Source organism: Apostichopus japonicus, chromosome 13 (assembly GCF_037975245.1).
Source record: "Apostichopus japonicus isolate 1M-3 chromosome 13, ASM3797524v1, whole genome shotgun sequence".
NCBI classification, from domain to species: Eukaryota; Metazoa; Echinodermata; class Holothuroidea; order Aspidochirotida; family Stichopodidae; genus Apostichopus; species Apostichopus japonicus.
The window spans coordinates 7,437,109-7,457,184 of record NC_092573.1 but is presented as its reverse complement, the minus strand read 5'-3'; the positions used below and the strand labels follow the sequence as shown (position 1 = coordinate 7,457,184).

The 20,076-nt window shown below is 36.5% G+C and overlaps 1 protein-coding gene across 5 annotated transcripts in view; it reads right to left on the bottom strand.

Moving 5' to 3' along the window:
• The window catches only part of LOC139978958 (uncharacterized), a 65,427-nt gene extending 45,503 nt beyond the window's left edge, over positions 1-19,924 (bottom strand). For 3 of the 5 annotated variants that reach the window (XM_071989552.1, XM_071989555.1, XM_071989556.1), the window contains exons 1-4: positions 19,768-19,924; positions 6,298-6,872; positions 3,578-4,025; positions 1,153-1,289 (exon numbers count right to left, since the gene is read on the bottom strand). In XM_071989552.1, coding sequence (XP_071845653.1) covers positions 1,153-1,289; positions 3,578-4,025; positions 6,298-6,845 — 1,133 coding nt within the window. In that variant the 5' untranslated portion in view covers positions 6,846-6,872; positions 19,768-19,924. Of the gene's footprint in view, positions 1-1,152; positions 1,290-3,577; positions 4,026-6,297; positions 6,873-10,882; positions 10,968-14,348; positions 14,637-19,767 lie in introns of those variants that run through there. The other 2 variants (XM_071989554.1, XM_071989553.1) reach the window with 2 other exon arrangements.
• Positions 19,925-20,076: the final 152 nt, after the last annotated feature.

The following is a 20,076-nucleotide window of genomic DNA, read 5'->3' as shown; positions in this document are numbered from 1 at the left end:
TCAATACTGCACACAGACTTAAAGTTGGGGTATGCGAGCGTACACATTTAGGGAATTAATCGCCCTTGCGGATTTGAAGTAAGGGTGCGCTCTTAAGTGTTAAAAAGACCGAAGTAACCTAACTTTTCAGCTGCATGGAATGCAATTATCGCGATCACTGAAAGCGTGTTCCACACAATGAACACAGTTAACTTTACTCATCTCTGAAGAGGTGAGAAGTCCATTGTTTGGTCCGGGCAAGCAATAGCTGTATTCCTAGTTAATGCTATTCACCTAGTAACAAAAGAAATTCGATGAGAGTGAATTGACAAAATCAGACATTTAAGTTCCAAAAGCTGGAACTGACCTTCCTGATATTAGAGAATTAATAACTCACAGGTCCTATACAACGTTAGGAAAAAAACAAATGGCTTTTGTTTTCATTCAGTCAACATCATGCCCTTTTTGTGATGAGTGTGTGAAGATGTGGCCTAATGTTACAACTTACTTCAGAGCTGTATCATATGGTTGCAGTACAATCTAGCATACCGCTATATACTGAACATAAAGTCTACAGTATGTGCGTGACATGTACAAGGTTCCAGAACTTTTCCTACAGCTTATAACTTTCCTCAATGGACACGGTAGCCAATCAGATTGTGTTGGATTTACCACATACATACAGTAACCATATAACACAAATATGTTTGATATTATACAGAACACAATGATGCCAATAACAGGCAGGAATATTACACCTTTCAGCAGAGGAATGCAAAGAAAAAACAGCTTTATCCTTCACAAATTAACCAGTACACCAAAACCTTACCCAAAAATCTACCGACACGATCGAGATGGCCAGCCGAATATTTTAAGTAATTCAAACAATCATGCTCTTCTTGTGTGTACATGTGCGTACATGTGCGAACATGTGTACAAGCAACAATGAGACACTGTTAATGTGGAAAGTGAATGCTCCTACCCAAAGCCAGAGGTAACATTTTAAGCCCCGGGGCCTCCTTGATCATAGAAATAGTCAATTAGCAAATGTGATGATAAAAGACAAGGAATCCTCATAAAATCTGTTATCAGTGAATCTTTTTTTTGAGGCTAATAGCCAATTGATACAAGCCAATAAACAGAATACATTTGGAAAGTCTTTTATATGCTAACCTTGCAGCTGGGCTACCTTCATCCAGTTCAGCCACAAATATTCCAACATCTCCTTTGCTTGAGTTTTTACCGCCAGCAATCTCAATACCAAGAGAGCCTTTCTCTTTAACAAGATGAATCTTGACAACCTCTCTCCTCTGCAATGAACAAATTAATGATATAACGTTATGTTATGCAGTTAAGGTATAAATTATGCCATTATTTTCCCTTCTAATCAACCAGTAGAATATTGTCCTATTCTAGTAAATTACAGTCAGGTCAGAAAGAATGTAAAAACTAAACTATTGACTAAAATTACACAAAAGGGCTAAAGTAAAGATAAATTCTTCTAAGATGGTTTCTTGTATCTTATATACTGTAGCATTGTTACCCACACTTCAAATAATTCCTTATTGCACTAAATGAGGGTTGAATGATATCATTGAATGATAATCATTCACTATTCCTTTTGGAGTAATCACATTTGCAACATTATCACACTTTCACTTCTGTTGACCTCAAATGACCCCTTGCCTCCCCCTGAATACAATATGCTTCTTGCACCCATGTTCTGTTAGTTCATCCAAACACTTTTGGGGACACTGTATGTCTTGCTTTTAGACTTTTGATTTAGAACTGTGCATCTGTAACGACCTGACCACACAAAAAAGAAATAGGATTCTTGTGTACTCAGTAAAAGTAAATCCAATCTTTATGCTTTGCATTACTATGTGTACAACCTGTTCAGACTCTGTTGACTTCAAATAAGAATAGGTTTCTTGCACTAGATAACTTTGGTGAATCCAAATAGTGTATTGATTTTACTCATACTTACTTTTGACCTAACATGTTCACATTGTGCCAGACATTGACCTACATCGTCTTTACAAGACCTACTGTATGACCTCATAAAAAATTAAAAAACAGGGTTCTTGTACCCAATATGGTGGATTCTGAATTGCTAGGAAGGTAAGTCAGGAAGCCAACACTGTAAGCTCATTTGAAATCCTATGGATGTGTTTACCTTGTATTAAAATGAACACTAGCTTCAATCAAGCTTTCTCTTCAATGTGTGTTCAGAGTATAACCTGTTATTTACGTGGTGATATCTCACATTCATGCAACCATCTCGTATATATACCGTAATTGGGGGTTAAATAATTTCTTCACATAATGCAATCTTTGATGAGACAAAAGTCCTTCCCTGGTAAATAATTGCTGTCACATCTTGGGCCTCTTTCAAATATTTAGCTACAAGATTCAAATTACACCCATCACTGATTCTTGCTGGACTAATGACAGGATATCTAAAAACGTGAAATTCTGCCACAGGAAAGCAAAGACAGGAAATCCAAATGTCACAAAGGGAGTTTGTGAAGGATATTACTCTCACGAATGCAAATGGGAGGCTTTTCGTACTTGTTACCGTTGACTTATTGCTATAATCCTAAGAGCAAGAAAACTAATTAATACTTGGCTGAAAGCAACCTATTTCTTTTCTTAAAGTTTTTTATACTAGGCTATTAATTTTCACAATTTGAACATGACAAGCACACCTTTCATGTTTGAAATCTGAGATAAATCATCAGTCATATTCAATATTACTTCAGGGAATTTAATTTAGTGTTCAAATCTTGGTCAAGCAGTTTCTGAAGGAACTCTGAATTTGGTCTATTTAAATTCAAAGGAAATGGTTACTGTGCACAAAATCTGCTATACATCTTTGCAGTTATATTGAAATTCATTTTTGGCGTTTTTGCTATATATGCTGTACCAGATAAATAATTCCCTGTACATAATATATATGAGGCAATTAAATCCCCAATGCACAACAAGACAAAACTACTAAAACACTTCGGACTATTAAACCTTTGGTTACTAGCAATCATACTAGCTAACTGTGAGACTTGCAGACGTGTACAGTAGTAGTGTGTAAATGTGTGTACTAATAAGGCAGACACTATAGCAAATTTGGGATACATTATACAGGGTATCAAATGTAAAAATGGTTTCATAATTTACATACTGGAAAAGAATCTAAAAAGTTCATTTAAATGATAGACACTTCCAACACATATTATAACACTCGATACCTTTCTTTACACACAGTCATAAACTACGATAGAATGCTTTAGTTTATTGCCAGCATTGGTGTCCTTGCAACTGACCCTCAATGAAATGAACTGTTTGAATCTAAACAACACAGTTACTGCACACTGGTATATATACATAATGAAGGAGAAGAAGCCAGTCCTGTTGTTAAGACACCAATAACAATTGGCAAATTAACAGTTAGACAGTTAAACAAACCATAGTATTGACACCATTATGACACACTTAACATCATAACAACATTTAGTACACTACCTGTACATGATATATCAATGGGACTTGCCAATGACTATCAATGTCTGGTAACAATATTATAATACTATGCTGTACTTACCCTTCTTCTGGCATCTGTCAAGGTTTTAGATAACACAGAATCACTCCTTGATATGTGTGGTACGTTAGTTTGATAACCGTCAGTTTGGTTGTGTCTCTTGATGGGCATCTCGCTGGGGGTTTTCCCCCCTCCCTGGGGTATATCCGGAGCTTTACGTTTCACAGAATCCCCTTGTCTCTTTGGTAAGAATTTTGAACCGCCAATCGCCACTTCGGAGAAATCGGTTCCTTTCCCTTTCAAGGAGTAAGATCTTTTAAAGATATTGTAACTAGAACTGTCTGTAGATGCTTCACCCGGTGGGCTCTTCGGTAATCTCTGGCTCGCGTAGTTTGTGAGATCTATAGCGATCGAGTTCCTCTTGTTTGGTGGCTGTGGAGCTCTCCTTTTCACTTTCCTTAGGATAGCAACACACAGTGAGCCAGACCTGAGTGCATTATCCAACAGTTTGCTGTGGCACAGTGGAAATGAAATAAAGGAAAAAGGGATATTACGCTAATATTGTCAAAGGAAGTGAACAGCGAACCGCTCTCTCTTGTTGAAAGGAAGGGCAGGCAAATTCAGCTCAAGGAATCACAGAAAGGGACTTAACCGCATCTGACTGACTTGAGTATAATGAGCCATCGTTACCAACAAGTATATATCACAACTAATTCAATTTTTCCAGGAGAAATATCAGTACTTGATTATACACAGTGTTCATCTTAAAACTTTTATCTTTCTAATGGACATCCAACAATCAGAATGAAAGTAGTAAAATACTTGGCTGATACAGCTTTTATTATTTCAATATCTCTACAAATCAATACTATCTACTTGAACCAAAATGGTATGTTATCCTTTATTAGACGCAATTTGCATGTTATCTTTTCTAGTTCATATTTATTTAATCATTCCCTTCGTTTGTTGATCTCTCCAGGATATGTCTGACTCGTAATTCTTCACAAAAAAATAATAAACATGAGGTTTCCTTCACTGTGCTATTTTGTATTCGTCCCAAGCTAGACAAAACCATCAATAATAAACTGCTGCTAGGGACAGCTGAAGCAAAGTTAATTAATTAACTCAGTATTTGACTCTGACATGTCGTTTAATATAACACTCTATTAATCCTCTTATTCCGAGATAACTAATAAAACTTAGCAAGGCACTCACCCGTCCGACAACGAATGTTATCACCAGCTAATAATTCCCTCAATCACTGGATAGCGAATCACACCACATAACCCACTGTACATACTGACAGTGTTATAGTGAACTCCAGTTGTAGAAGTCAATATACCAGCCATACAGTCACAATAAGAATATCATACAATACACAGCATCTCAGACCTTCCAACGGAAACCCAGGAAGTTATACAGGAATTCCTTCCAATATACCATGGTTAACCATAAACTTAGTCAGTATTGTGTCTGACCAGTAGGAATTATTAACCTTTGAGACCAAAAATACTTCCCTTAATGTCAAGTTTGAAAGAGGTCATAGCAAAGTGAATGTTACACAACAGCACAGTTAAAAGTCATCCTGGTAGCAACTGGGACACTGCTGTACACTTTCCCTCTATAGCAACCTACCTTCAGAAAATCAACTAAATGCACACACTCTGGTTTGAGATGGTAACACACCCCACAATGAGCATACAACCTCCAAATAACACCTTGAAGTTATAAGTTACTGGTACTGTAGATAAAACAGCTTATCAGTAAAATAAATTCTACAAGATATTAAGTACAGTTGCAATGAAGGTGTCTAGTCTAACCATGTTCTTATGTCACTACATATGGTGTATTACGGTTTGCTTGTATACTCTCAGAAGTAACTTTTAAAGTCTGGTGATAGTGTTCAGTTTGAATGGAGAGGAAAATGAAACTGTACAATAATGATAATTAATCATCTTCTTTAGTAACTAGAATTTCAGATGAAAACAGGCACGGTAGAGCGGGTGCTAAGGTTGTGAGGAGACAGGTAAGCGAGGAGCGAAGTAAATACAGAATGTTTGTGTCTCAAACTTACATTCCTGTCACCAATAAAGAGGTAGGAAGTAGAGCAAAACAAAAGACTACTTTTAATCCACAAACACCAACTTAGCAGTGTAGGTCTTACATCGATTGTAAAACTATACTGCACAGTAAAGATAAAATCAATGCTACTGTATATTTCAGATTAAAACAAAAGAATGAAAGAAGATTTGGATCTTTTTATGGGTTGCAAGGCAATCGAAACTATCCTACCGCTTGTTCTACACAGTCTTACCAGTTTATGAATGTGTTAATAGCAACTTACTTGTTCCTTTCCCATTGCATGTACTGTGAGGTAGATGACATAGGGGAATATAACTATCTATATAACATTGAAACCGATAAATGGTTAGTAAGGAAATAGGTCTACATGGTGATGCAAACCAACAAAGGTTGGTAGATCAGATTCTTTGGAAGAGACAGGAACAATAAGAGACGGGCAAAATAAAAGTAAGAAACTCTTTTTGGTTTTATGATTAATTTCCAAATGGAAAATTTGAAACAAATGAAACAGAGGGTCTTCAACATACAATAACAATAATATGCCATATACACTCAGAACGGAACGATACAAAGGCGGTGCGGATATGTATAGTTTCCACTGAATGCAACTGTAGCATGACTGTTATCCATGACCTACAATATAGCTCTGTTATCTACTTAATAATGCCCATATCATAATACTTTACCAATGTTATGCTTACCCAGCCTTGAGCTCATCACAGTTCTCTAACACTTGTCCATTGATGGTCAGTATCTCGTCGCCAGGCTTCAGGCGGCCATCTTCTTGCGTGTAGGACTTTGGTAAGATCAGTTCCACCCTTATCTGGCCCACGGAGCTGACCGGGGCTGTGAATTGGTCTGAACCTAAGGTCACACTTCGTCGCCAGAGTTTGCGATTCGTCTTGTTCAAATGACCAGTTTCCTGTCGTAGAATCAGACCAAAGTCTCTGGCCTTTCTCGGTGGTGAGTGAAAAGAAAAGATGCAGATTTCCTCCCTGTCCTTCATCTCGGGATTAGCAGTTTCCTGCCTCTCACTGTTGAGAGGGACGGGACCTCCAGATCCGCCATTTTGGTAGCTGGGCTTTGTTTCTTGAAGGGTACAGAGTTTGGTTGCATAGGCACGGAGGGAGGCGATGGTGTACTGCACCTCAGGTTGTGAGAGCTCTCCCCCATCTGAGATGGCAGCCTCAGATTCGTAGCTGTCCAACAGTTTCTGGATAATATCGTAGTTTTCTGCTGTGATTGGCATCTTTAGCAGCTATATGTAATCAATTGTCTGTAAAAGGTAACATAAACCTGTATCAGTATATATGGCAACAAAATCTACAGAACACTTGATTAGCTAGCTGACAGCATACAAAGGAATGTCAGTTTGTGTAACAACTGTCATAAAGAGAGATGGAGAATCTAACAGTTTACATCAACAGTCAACAATACTTACTGTACATCAGACACACACACACAGTATGCACTGTACACCACACAGACAAGGAAGAAACATTGATGGCCTGTGTGCTGGTTTAAGCATTTGACTAACATACCTTGTACTAGAGAACATTCATTGCACCAAATCCGGGGAGGGGAGGGAGGGCGTGGGAGGAGGGGATGCAAGTTTTCCGTCAGTACTCAGCCATGCAGCCAGTGGCTGAACAACCTAAGTCCAATTAGTTCATGTGGTCAAACACAGTGTGCAATGTTTATGGACCTTACAAACAACTTATGAACAAGAAGCAACAACAAAAGGGAATTTGGGACAGTCTATTTGTAATTTCCTGTCAAAACTCTTTACTTCCCTTAATCTTGTACTGTATAGCAGTATTACTGAGAATTGTTTGCAAGTCACACTCACTGAGTGCGGAGTAGATGATAACGGTCGAACCAAGAATCAAACTATCAACAGATACTAAGGATTATGAAATTGTACGAGTTTGACATGAAAATACACACAGGTCCTTTTCAGTTGCAACCACACAAGTTAAATATATGTCTATGCCATGACTCACAAGGACTTAAAAGGGAAATACTTTGCCAAAATGGTCAGAATCCAAGTAGATTTAACTTTATGTATATAATATTAAAATAACAGCTTTGTAAAGTTGGGTATTTGCTCCAATCTTGTCATTTAGCCTTTGATGAAGATCCTGCTAGGATCGAAACGTCAGGCCAACATACTTTTACCCAATCTTCCCCTTGAAATTTTTAAAGTACAGGAGTGTCCATAGAGACCAGTATCAATTTTTATCTTTTCACAGTTTGTTTACATACTGCATCTGTTATGGTCCAAAAATATCAATATGTAAACAGGGCCTCTAATTTGTTATATAGACTGACCTTTTCTTCTTTGCAACAAAGTTTCGAGATTGAAAACATGTACAGTAATGTACACCTGGCACACAAGGTTAGACCAGGGAGTTGTTCCATAACAGCTCCCTGGTTAGACGTTGCAGTCACCTTGCAATGTCACAATGCACATAATAAATGGACAATGCTCAGATACAATTTCACTCAAAAGGTAGGTCTACAAGACGTCAGGCTTTTGTGACAAGATTGGTAGCCATAAAGGATTTATCGAGAGCCCACAACAAAATGGCATAGGAGGGCTATACAGTTTTTACCCATCTTTATGGGACAAACAAAGGTGTTCTGTTCTATAGTACTGGCACTGAATTCAAACTGATGGGTTCTCCATTTTTCTTTTCAAGGTTGCATTGTGTTCCAATTGTTGTTGTTTTTTTTTAACCAAAACTAGTATACTTACTTATACAGGTCTAAATATACCAAAGTTTAAAATGATTCATGTTTTCATGAATGAGTTCTATTGTTCTACACTCAGTCAACATTTTAGTGAGAAATGCAACCTCAATTATTTAAAACAAACCACATCAACATAAATTGGTTGCAAACTCTCATTGAAACATTTATACATGAAGTAGCCACTATATTATGCATGATACCAAAATATTAAATAATATTTAGCTGGCTGCAGCACCAGATTGTTTACTTTCTATAGCCTAGAAAATAACACATGATTAGACTGGTTTCTAAACTTAAATACAAATTATGACATCTTAAATAACATCTTAAACTTGTACGGTACCAATTAAGTATGGTGAGAGCATGGATGTATACCAAGACAGTGAGAACAATGAAATATTACCCTGACATGGTGTAAACTTTCAGGAGTTACTAATTAGATTCATAAAATGCAAATCAGTTTCAATTTCATGACAACACTATCAATTAAGATCTCACCAATTATGTGCTTTCCTGTACACCATGTCCTTGGCATAAAATGTCATGCTGAAACCCAACGCTTATTACTGGCCACTTCCTTACTAAGAAGAACAGTTTTTCGGGATTGAATTCTGCTAGCCTTAATCAATCATTTACTTTAAAAGCAAACCAGAAGTCTCAACTTGAAAAAAAAAAAATTATGAAGCTACTGTACTTTTAAGATTTTAACACTTCCCCCTTGCAGACCTCAAATGAGCTTTGACCTTCACAAAGAATTACTGGGCTCTTGTACTAAAGTCATGTATGTCAATATGACATCTGATGAAACTTCTAACTGCTCAAGGCGAACTGAGATGAGAACAGACTGAGAGCACAGTAGATACCGTAAGCTGTTTCCTAAACAGTTCTTTTCTCTCTTAGCTTTAGAAAATAAAATGTTATCAACTGGTTTCATCATGTTATTCTCTTTCTCACAGTAGGTTAGCACATGAGTGACCTGTTGTATAAATCGACTTCATGTTATAGGAGTGCTTCCTTCAAATCCAGTCTTTATTACAAAATAACTACAAGATATTATTACTTGAGTGCTAGTGATGGGCTTATAAATTATGCAATATCCATTTGCATGACTTTTACTAATCGAATATTAGAAGACGAATATGAGAAGATGCAGAATGAGAATGAGAACTTCAGGTCAAATATTATCAGGTCCGCCAACAGTTAAAGGAACTCCAGGAAAAACATTCTGCGCAATAGAATCAGCTCTGGGCTGGCAAAAATTAGAATACTTGTAGAATACTTGTAAAGGTAAGCAAACAGTTACCTATTTTACACACAGTAGAGGAGGCACTTAACTGGTAAAGGTAAGCATAGGAGTTACCTGTTATGTAAATTGATTTCATGTATAGGAGTGCTTAAGTTACAACAGTTCCTTCAAAATCATTCATTATTAGAAATATTTAATTACAAGATAATGTTACTTGAATTAGCATTGCTAGTGATGAGCTTATTAAATATGCAGTATCCATTTCCTTGACTAAATTACTAATCAATGAGAGCTACCCTCTTCTTCCACCTGACCTTTGACATTCATGGAAAACACTACCTATCGTCTATTCACCAACAGCTAGCTACACACCAAATTTCTACTACTTGAGATATTGTGTGTACAATGTTTTCAGACTTTGACCTGTGCTGATCTCAAATGACCTTTGACCAATACCAACAACAATCCCAAACAGTTTTACCTTAGAGGAACCAACATACCAAATATGATACTGTATGTATATACCCCAGTTATCCTTCTGAATCTCAAGTTTGAGTAATTTACGAGCAAGTGTGCATGCACACGCCATCACCATCGCATAGATTCCTTCTGCATTCGAAAAGGAATCAATAAACTCCTTTAACCATATCTGTGGATAGCTTGATAGTATAGTATATACAGTATCCTAAATCACATACATTAATACACTTATCAACTGTCTTAAACTAAGGAATACACTGGATAACTCATTCCCTACAGTAGCTGTGTACAAATATTATTGGAGGATTTTAACAGCCATGCATGTCTACAACCCATGCAACTACAGTAACATTTCTGCATGTTAAACATTAATACCACTTTTTGTTTTGAGAAATTACTGTACCTTTTAAACAACTAAGCCTCACGTCACTGAAGAGGCTGGCTTACCTCTCAACTTATTCAATTAACCTCTCCGAATACCACAAAAAAATTATAAGAAGAACTTTTATGGTCTAAAATAACACATTATACTTCAATTCCCAATAATTTGTCAAAGATGAGATTGTTGAAAATCATACTACAATATCTTGGATTGACACAGTACATGCTGTGTTAACGTGAATAAAAAGAACATGTTCAGAAAAGAATTTTTAAATTCGGCCTTGTCATGCAGCTAACTGTTGTCCAATTAAAACGGGATACTTTTCTACTGAAAGCCCAAATAAAACTAGAAAGTACAGCATTCACACATGAGTCTAGTGTGTAAGGCCTACCACATATATATCTACATGTAAGTAATAACCTACCTAAAGTCATTCCAGTTGCACACTTCTTTTCAATGCTCACTTGAATCTATCATGCGAGTGAATTCACTTCAATTAAAATAGTCCACTGGAGAAAGGAAAAAGAAATATCCAGTCATCCCAAAGAAACTAAACCACTGTACTGGAAACGATGATCAGCAATGAGTTTATTACTTCACAGGGGAGCTCCACAATGGAGTCTACTAAAACCAAAAGTTTCTTGCCTCAGGTTACAAGCAAAATAGCTGATATCCCTTTCCAATCTGCTCTTATTATTGACTGAGGGTTTTAATGATAAACCATCCACAATGTGCAATAGCAATACAGATTGAAAGAATTGCTGTACGGATCTCAAAATGAAAATTCCATCAATGGTTGTGAAACTTGTGTGTTTTCAATGATGACAGCAATGATGACACCCACCATTTCAAACATGTAAAAGGCAAGCTGCACACATTATCTATAGAGCTAGAAACCTACAGACAATAGTTCTGGAAACAAAGGAAGAAGATTCACTTGAAGTTTCCTGTCAAAGACTTGCAGAGAAGGAGAAGATCACTTTAAAAAGGAAACTGTACATCTTTCATTTCATGAAACCATCAGTCAGTCATCACTGGAGCCTAAATGTCAAGGGTTAATAAATACAAGCATGGTTTATTACATGACCCTTTCAACAAATGTCAGTTATCACCCATGTATGATGACTGATATGTATTGATGGGTGCACAGCTCAAATACTGACAAAGCCTGACAATCTCAAGTTGGTTTTAAACTGATTTTTGGAAGGTACTTACTGAAATTTCCTTTTGCAGTATTGGATTGATGGACTGAGCATGTATTTTCAATTTTTCATGAGCTTACATCAGCTTAGCTGAATATTTAGTAATAACAAACTGTGAATAAATGTTTGAAGGCCACATCGATTCCTTAATGCAAGTCCCTGTGCAATACCCTAACTGATTGAAACAATGTCATCTTAAAGCCTATATGCATTTACCAGAGACATTTTTCTACTGCAATTGACTTAAACGCTTGACTGCTGATTTCAGTGGTTCATGCGATATTTGATAGATACAATAGTTTCCTCTTAAATTTTTTCTTAAAGTTTCTCCTCTTTTCTCCTCGTGCACCCATCAGGACTGGGGGCTCAAAGAAACACACTTCGGAAGTTCAAGTCCAAACATCCCATTGAAGTGCATGGTAAATACTACACCACATTATTCGACAGCCCTCAATTTTTACAGAAACAATTCCCACAAACAAGCATCTATCACTTCTGTGTAGGAGCCATTACAAAGGGCATAATAAAATTGATGTTCATTCGTCAATTCTTTCAATTGGACTTGATACCAACCAATTGAAAGCCTTTTAAGAACCAGAGTGAAGACCCTCCCAGGGGTTACTTGACTTGACAGTATATGCAGAATGTCTTGCAGAATGTTTATCAGGGAACTGCTACTTGGGAATTAATGCTTCAAAAATTCTTCTGAATCATCATTAGATGAAGGATTAAAACACAAAACTGTCAAAAGGATCATTACCAGTGACCCCGATTGCTCTAAAGGAACCAGTGTACTCCCTAGAGATCATAGAAGTTTTGTCAAATGATTATAATATGACTGTCAATATTCCCTTCTTGAGATATCATGTTTACAATGTTTTCAGGTTTCATCTCTGTTGACTCCATATGACATTTGACCTGCATAAAACTATGAAGAAAGTTTGGTCTTTGAGAGATACATAGTTTTCACATTTTGGCAACTGCTGACCTTAACTGACCTGTGACCTCCATCATATTCATTAGGGATCTTGTACTCATTATAGGGAAGCCATATCGAATATGAAGTTCCCTATCTTGATATATTGTGCTTACAAGGTTTTCAGGGTTTGACCTCTGATGACCTTAAATGACTTTTAACCTACACCAAGTTGTGTAGAATCTTTACACTACAAAAGGCTATCCTATGCATATATGTAAGATCCTTTATTGTTCAGGTTCTGGAGATACTTACGTTTTACCTGCTGCTGACTCCAAATGACCTTTGACCTCCACCCAAAAACAATAGGGTTCTTATACTAGATATGGGAAAGCCACATGCCAAATATGAGAACTGATATTACCTATCTTGAGATATCGTGTATAATCTAGGGCGTCACATACTGTACATACACACACCTACGCACACACCTACACACGCAACCACGCCAACTTGACTGCATACTGTAGGTTACTTGCCTGCCTGCGGCAAGTAACCAAATATGCCGGATCTGTCATTTCCAATTGGCAACAGACTAATGCTGCACTGTGTGTGTAGTTCCATATAGGCTGCATAAAATGATGTTTTACACTCGAAAACTTTACACAACAAACAGCCTGAAATGAAGCCTATTTTTTGGGCATCTTAACTTTCTTTTTAGCCAAGGATATCAATACAGGTTGCATGAAGTAGGTGTTATTTTGTGCATAGTTCTGCAGTTTAGCATAAATATCCAAGGACAGTTCCATTTTCCACTGATAGGGGCAGTGTACATACTGTAAAATATGCATGAAACTAAGTAAGAAATAACATAGTTACTGTAACAGTGTTGCAATAGATATGGCCATAAGTTTTGTTTCTTTCTTTTTCTTTTTTTGTATACAGTAATAAAATTCATTCAATCAATGTTGGTTTACACCTATCCAAGTTATCCTCTTATTTGGCCAATTCTGTTGTAACCAATTATGTCAGAAACTCACTTCTGCGGGAAATTTCAATAAATGAAGGTGGCTATACCATTCTCATACCAACATTAAAGCATTTAATATTTATGCACCATAACCAAGTAACCATTTCTCAGTGTTTCTGCACAGAAGTGGTCTACCAATTATACATATATACTGTACAGTATACCCATTCGGTATAGCTAATCAGTAGTACTGTATTATTAATACTAAGTATGGCACACATACTGTATCTCAGAAGCAGCTACTAAGGTAAACACTAAATGAATAGTTATCCTATGAAATTAAAGTATATATACCCCATATTCCATCGGAAACACTTGTTGAAACATGATTGCTTTATAACTTGCTGTTCTGCATGAATCTAGCAATAATTTGACCTATTAATTCATAATGACACCATGTTGGTGCAATTATACTATAATATATATGTTACGATTGGAAATTTGGCATACATGCACCAAGGTAACATACTTATTTGGTATCGCATACGACAACGCCATGCAAAAGTGAGCAAAACGCTGCAAAAATGTGAAAATGTCTATAGAAGGTTTTGTGCATGTAACCATAGTATTTCCAGTATCTTATAATGACAAACAATATATTTCTTAAAATTGCTACAAAATATGTGAATACATACTACTTGGCCTGATCTCTGGTGATACCTTACTTTTCTGCATACCTACTGTATCTGCACACTACCATAGTAAGTTTACTGCAGAATTCATACATGACTACTGTACATACCTTGTCTTTCTTTGGTTAGATCTGTACAAGTCCTGAATATAGTATTTACTTGTATGTAATTGTTACATACCACACTTTTCTGTTGATCTGTACAGTACACTAGTACAGTCCATCAACTAGTGTTGCTGTGTTGTTCTATACTGTGGCTACTTATAGTCTGACTCTGAACTGCTGCATCCCTCTCATTTCCACAAAAAAACTCTCCAGGTATGTTGGCTCAAGAAATCAATCACCCTCATAAGAACTCAGTGCAGCCAATAAACACCCATTGTTCGAACTTTTGGTGTACTATAATCATGGTTTTGATACTACAGTAGTGCAAGTGTGCAAGCAAGTTATATAGTTATATCCGGAGCTAATTACTTATGAATGCAAGCTGTTCACTTTTGGTTTCAGTTGCAAACAAACCTCTTTTTTACCAGACGAATAGACTGTCTATGATTGCATTGAACTTTTCCACAGCTTGCAAAAGCAGATTTACCATTACAGATATATACTGTATATGTGTATTGTAGTATGTACACTTGTAAGCTTTGATCAATCACAGCTGTAACAATGCGATCTGCTACTATCTCACTAAAACAAACATATTTATAGCTGCAACCAATAGAAACCTTCAAGTACTGGAGCCACTTCTTCTAACAGGTCGATGAAGTCCAAGTAATAAAAGGTCTTTCAATATGACTCTTTTATGATCTATCTTTAACTTTTGATAGGACACGTACCAAAACCTCAATTTTAAAATGATTCAATGATAATATTTGCACAGCATTATTAGGAGAATAAATTTGTGCATGATAAATCAACTGATAAAGTGAAGATGTGTACAATATGATTGCAAAGATAATTTTTGATTATTTTTTAGCACTCTTGCCAATGTGCATAGCTCTCAAATCTTACGCCATGTATATGAGCATATTCGAAGCACCACATCATCATTGCAATGATCCAAGAAGAATGTTTACGCCCACGGCCCAAGGTCTTTTAAACAATCTGAAATTATTGGAGATTGCATTGTTTGCAGAATGTTAGAGAGTTCCACTGCAATTACAATGCTAAATGTATTGGAATAATGATAATAATAATGATAACAACAACAATAATAAAAGTATATTTAACAATATAATAACACAATTACAAAAATAACAGTAACCATGACGATAATGATCAGCATCCAGGTGTAGCATTGAAGCTTACACTATACTGTAGCTATAACACAACAGTGATAGCTAATATTATTTATATTATTATTATTATATGGGACTAATTGTTGATCACTCCTGCATGAACAAGTACTTCCGTTTTCTGGTCAAATCAATAGTCAATGTAGCCAGAGCAAAGCAAGAAGAGAAAATTTCAGTTCCTGTTTGCACAAATTTAGCTGCTTACCCCCAAATTTTGCAGTTCTAAGAAAAAATTGTTGCACTTTGTACTATATTTTTGTAACCTTTGACAAAACAATACTTTCAGACTTCCTGCTATATTTACAAACTTGAATGATAATTATTGTGTGAGGTTTAGCAGGACGGGAACCTTTCATGACTATAACATATATTTGGTCTATAATTTTGTAGTACAGGTTACTTGGATGTAAATTGCTCACTGTCATGATAACACATTTGCTTCATTTGTCACTCTTACATAATGCACTGGAATTACCCTAGAAATCTCCCTGACATGGAAGATGTTTCTATGTACTTTCGGCTCATATTAAAAAAAAACTTCCCCTTTCAAATTACGGTGCTCCTGAACTCAATGACCTTTGCAGTAAACTGACGGCTAATGTAACCTTACACTAAACAGGCACTTTCACTTTATTAACTGTTAGTTTATAAGATCCTAGCAATGCACACACAATATATGGCATTCCACATCAGCCAACTATCAATCAGTTTCTGTGAAAGAGGACTGTTATTCTCCAGCAAAACTCATTAACAGCTGAGGAAACTAAAACTTAAACAATTCAAATATATAAGCTTTCGGCAGTACACTTTAAAACACATTATATAGATTGTACATGTGTATTCTTTACAGAGTTATTCCTGCCATAATCCTGTCCCTTCACATGTTACTTTATCAGTTGGCCAACATGTCTTTCAACTTTATCCAGAAACAGGATGAGAGATTTGCTCACCTGATACATAAATGACTGATGCTGCAATTTAATCACTTGATACTGAGTAATTCTAGTCCCTATAAAAACAAGAAACTAGGTGACCATTACACAAACAACTCTGGAAGGATTGATATACATGAGTTCAGTATGGAGTGTGAAACATTGTTGTGTCAGCACAGTCAGCAACAGTAAAGGTAGGAGTGATATTGTTGTGTCAGCAGCGATAAAGGTAGGAGTGATTTCTTAATCAAATTATGACATTCTCAGTCAAATGGCATGTATCCCTCTAATCATTAACACAACTGAAACATCCATATGGTTCTACAAATAACCAACCAAACTCACATGAGTCATCTGGAATGACAGATGAGGTTATTTTAAAGGAAGTGTTAGAGAATATGTCCCCAAGCATGATTACAAATTTACTAATAGAGGGCAGTCTGCTAGATAAAAAGCAGATCTATAGGAATTTGCATTAGTTCAATTTGAACAGAGCCATTAGCTGCATGATTCCTGATATAGTCTTCCTTGTTAGTCTTTTTTAGAACATATAACAACAAAGTCTAAGGACCTCAGCAGCTATTTGTGTCATGACAAAAATGACTAAAATACCAAAATGATAGATAACCATGCAATTATTGATTTCTTCTTTATTATGAGGGCTGTAAGAGTGTCTTGTGCCACTATAAACCTTTCGCCAAAACAGGTTATAACTACAGTAGACTAGTATAAAAATTGTAATGATTTCCCTCAATTATGCTTCTTGGTACTTCAGGGATTTCCAAATGTTTGTTAAATGGAGGTAAGTGTTATTCAAATACAGTAGTCTGCAATGAGAAGACACATATTGTGTATTATTATACAGTTAATATACACAGTTTCTAGTAACATACCACTAATACCTTAAGGTGTTACTGCATGTATGAACCCAAGAAAGGTCATGAGACCTAGGTCCACATACCCTTTACTCTAAACGTTGATGAAGGATCTGAAAATTAGGCCATTAGATCTTCCTGATATATGATTAATGTAATGAGTCTAGATCTTCCTGATATATGATTAATGTTATGAGTCTAACACTAATTGTTTCACCCTAGTGCCTGGTAATCTTATGGAAGTGTACCATTGTATCAAAGACTTATCTAAGCACTTATGACAAAAGTTGTCAAGTGTTGTTTATGTCATACCAGTTTGCAGAATAGTCGACTGTGAGTTGACTGCCAAATCAGATTTGAAATAGTACATGTTGATACTTAAGATTAATGTGGTTATCAAGTTAGCTTCTATTCCCTTACTAACAAAAAAAGCACACCCACATCTCTGAGGATTTTACTTTTAATGTATTTAACTTTAGTGAATCACAGAGGCATGCATAATAATTTTTTTATTGCATGTGTATCCAGTGTTGATAAACAAAACCACAGACATATAAGTAAATGATTACACACATCCATGCAAGTTTAGCCAGAGTAAACATCTGCAGAAAGCTTCCAGTGTCTTTAAAGTATATCTTAAAAGCAATAACAGATGTCTTCAACACAATATTCTCTGTAATAGATGCAGTCTGTTAACTGTTTGTGTACAGTACAATTGAAACAACATTGTAATTAGGATGCACAGAGACACTCATAAGTGTGAAATGTCAGATCAAATTATTTTAAACTGTTATATATTTAAAGGTTTCACTGTACATATTCCTCAAAAGAGCCAACAAATTCTTCAAATCGTAGAGGGAATTGTTTGGTTACAAATCCAAACTAAATATCATATAATATAAAAATAATATAATGATAACAATTGGATGATCAGTATAGTGTTTTTCGTCTATGACTTTCTGTCTAGAGGCCTAATTTTTTGTAGAAGAATCTTTCCCATTCAGTCACAACAGTTGCACAGAGGTTTATCAGGGTGTCCCAATGCATGTGAACACTGAATGTCAACCTGATCTTGCCAATATAGCCAGTCTCTTGTGTGGTGTTTATTGAGCAGTCTTCCATGGATTTTATACTTCTGGTTCAGTGGCATTCAGGATATAGGATTTTGAAAAAACATCTTTCACCATGAGTTGATGATATAAGCGGTAACCAAGGCTGCAGAGATAGCCGGTCTTGTAACTAAAACTAGTATTTAAAACATCGGTTTTAACCTAGCCTAGGCCTAAGTATAATAAAGTCTTAGGTCCTGTTAAATTTTGTTTCCCCTTTTACTATGCCTATATGATTTCAATAAATTCAGGAAGAGTTTTCAGACCTGGGTCACACTTGCTACTGTAGGGTTAAGCTTCGGTTACCTACAAGTTGTGTTAGTAGTATAGTAAGATTAGCCTAGTTGTAATCCACCACTAGTAGTAGCATGGACACTGCGAAGTTTGGACACCTAAGCCAAGTTAAAACACCCCAAAACTATATCTTATGGTATAAATCACCTGAAAATATACTTGATATGGTGGGGTCATTGTGGAGAGAAAATAACTGTAGCTTCGTAGTTTTTTGTGAAATTGGCTCTTGCTGTATTTTTGTCATGGTGAAATTGTGTATTTGTTAGGGGTGTCCGAACTTCGCAGTGTTCCGAACTTCGTAATACTGACTATAGTACTGTACTAGTTCTACTACAGTAGTAGGCCAAGTAACTTACTTATGTTAGTACTAGAAGCTTAGCATATAATTACCTTTTAGTGCTGCACTTTTTTTTTTTTAAAGGAAAAGTCGCCCAGGAAAGAACCTGGGCACGAAACCAAACTACCAAATGACTGATCCGCTCTCAGCCCCAGTCCCCTTGCATCGGGACTGTGACTGTGTGATCATCGTCGGGTGTGCATCACCATTCCCCTCGAAAGGGAACAGATACATTTTTAAGGAAAAGTCGCCCAGGAAAGAACCTGGGCACGAAAACCAAACTACCAAACGACTGATTCGCTCTCAGCCCCAGTCCCCTTGCATCGGGACTGTGCTGCACTAGCAGTGTAGCACTCTTAACGTTAGGCCACTGTACTGTAGGCCGTGCAACAGTTGTAAGGCTAGTTAGACAACATTCGACTAGTTAGAACAACAGTTGTTAGACTAGCCTATTCCATTTTTAGAGGGACTAGCCTACGCCTGATAGTCACTATAGTGCTACTGGTAGTGGTAGTAGGACTGTAGCCTAGGCTTACCTTTTCGTGCTGTACTAGCAATCGTAACGTTAGGCTACTGTACTGTAGGCCGAACAACAGTTGCCGAGATTGACTGATGCGAATTAAGACATCAGAAAACTTTGATACAAGTTTCTAGCGTTAATGTATAGGATCATGCGATGAATACTTACATAACGAAATGATGGAAATCCGCAGTTGTGACTTCTGACACTAACTTAATTTTTGACAGATTACGGTAACACAGTAACAGTAATTGAAGTACAGTTGCGGCTTAAAAGTTATTATAGGTCACCCATATATATAGCCTAGGTAGCTAGGTTTGCATTGCCAAGGATATGTTACAAAGCGTTTGTTGGGTGTTGTAACAACAAGCGTTGATTACCATGGATAGTTGATTAAGCATATTTACACTAAAGGCCTGTGGTACGTCTCGTGATTGGGATATAACATGTTAGCAGCGTTAAATTGTTTGTGCAGTA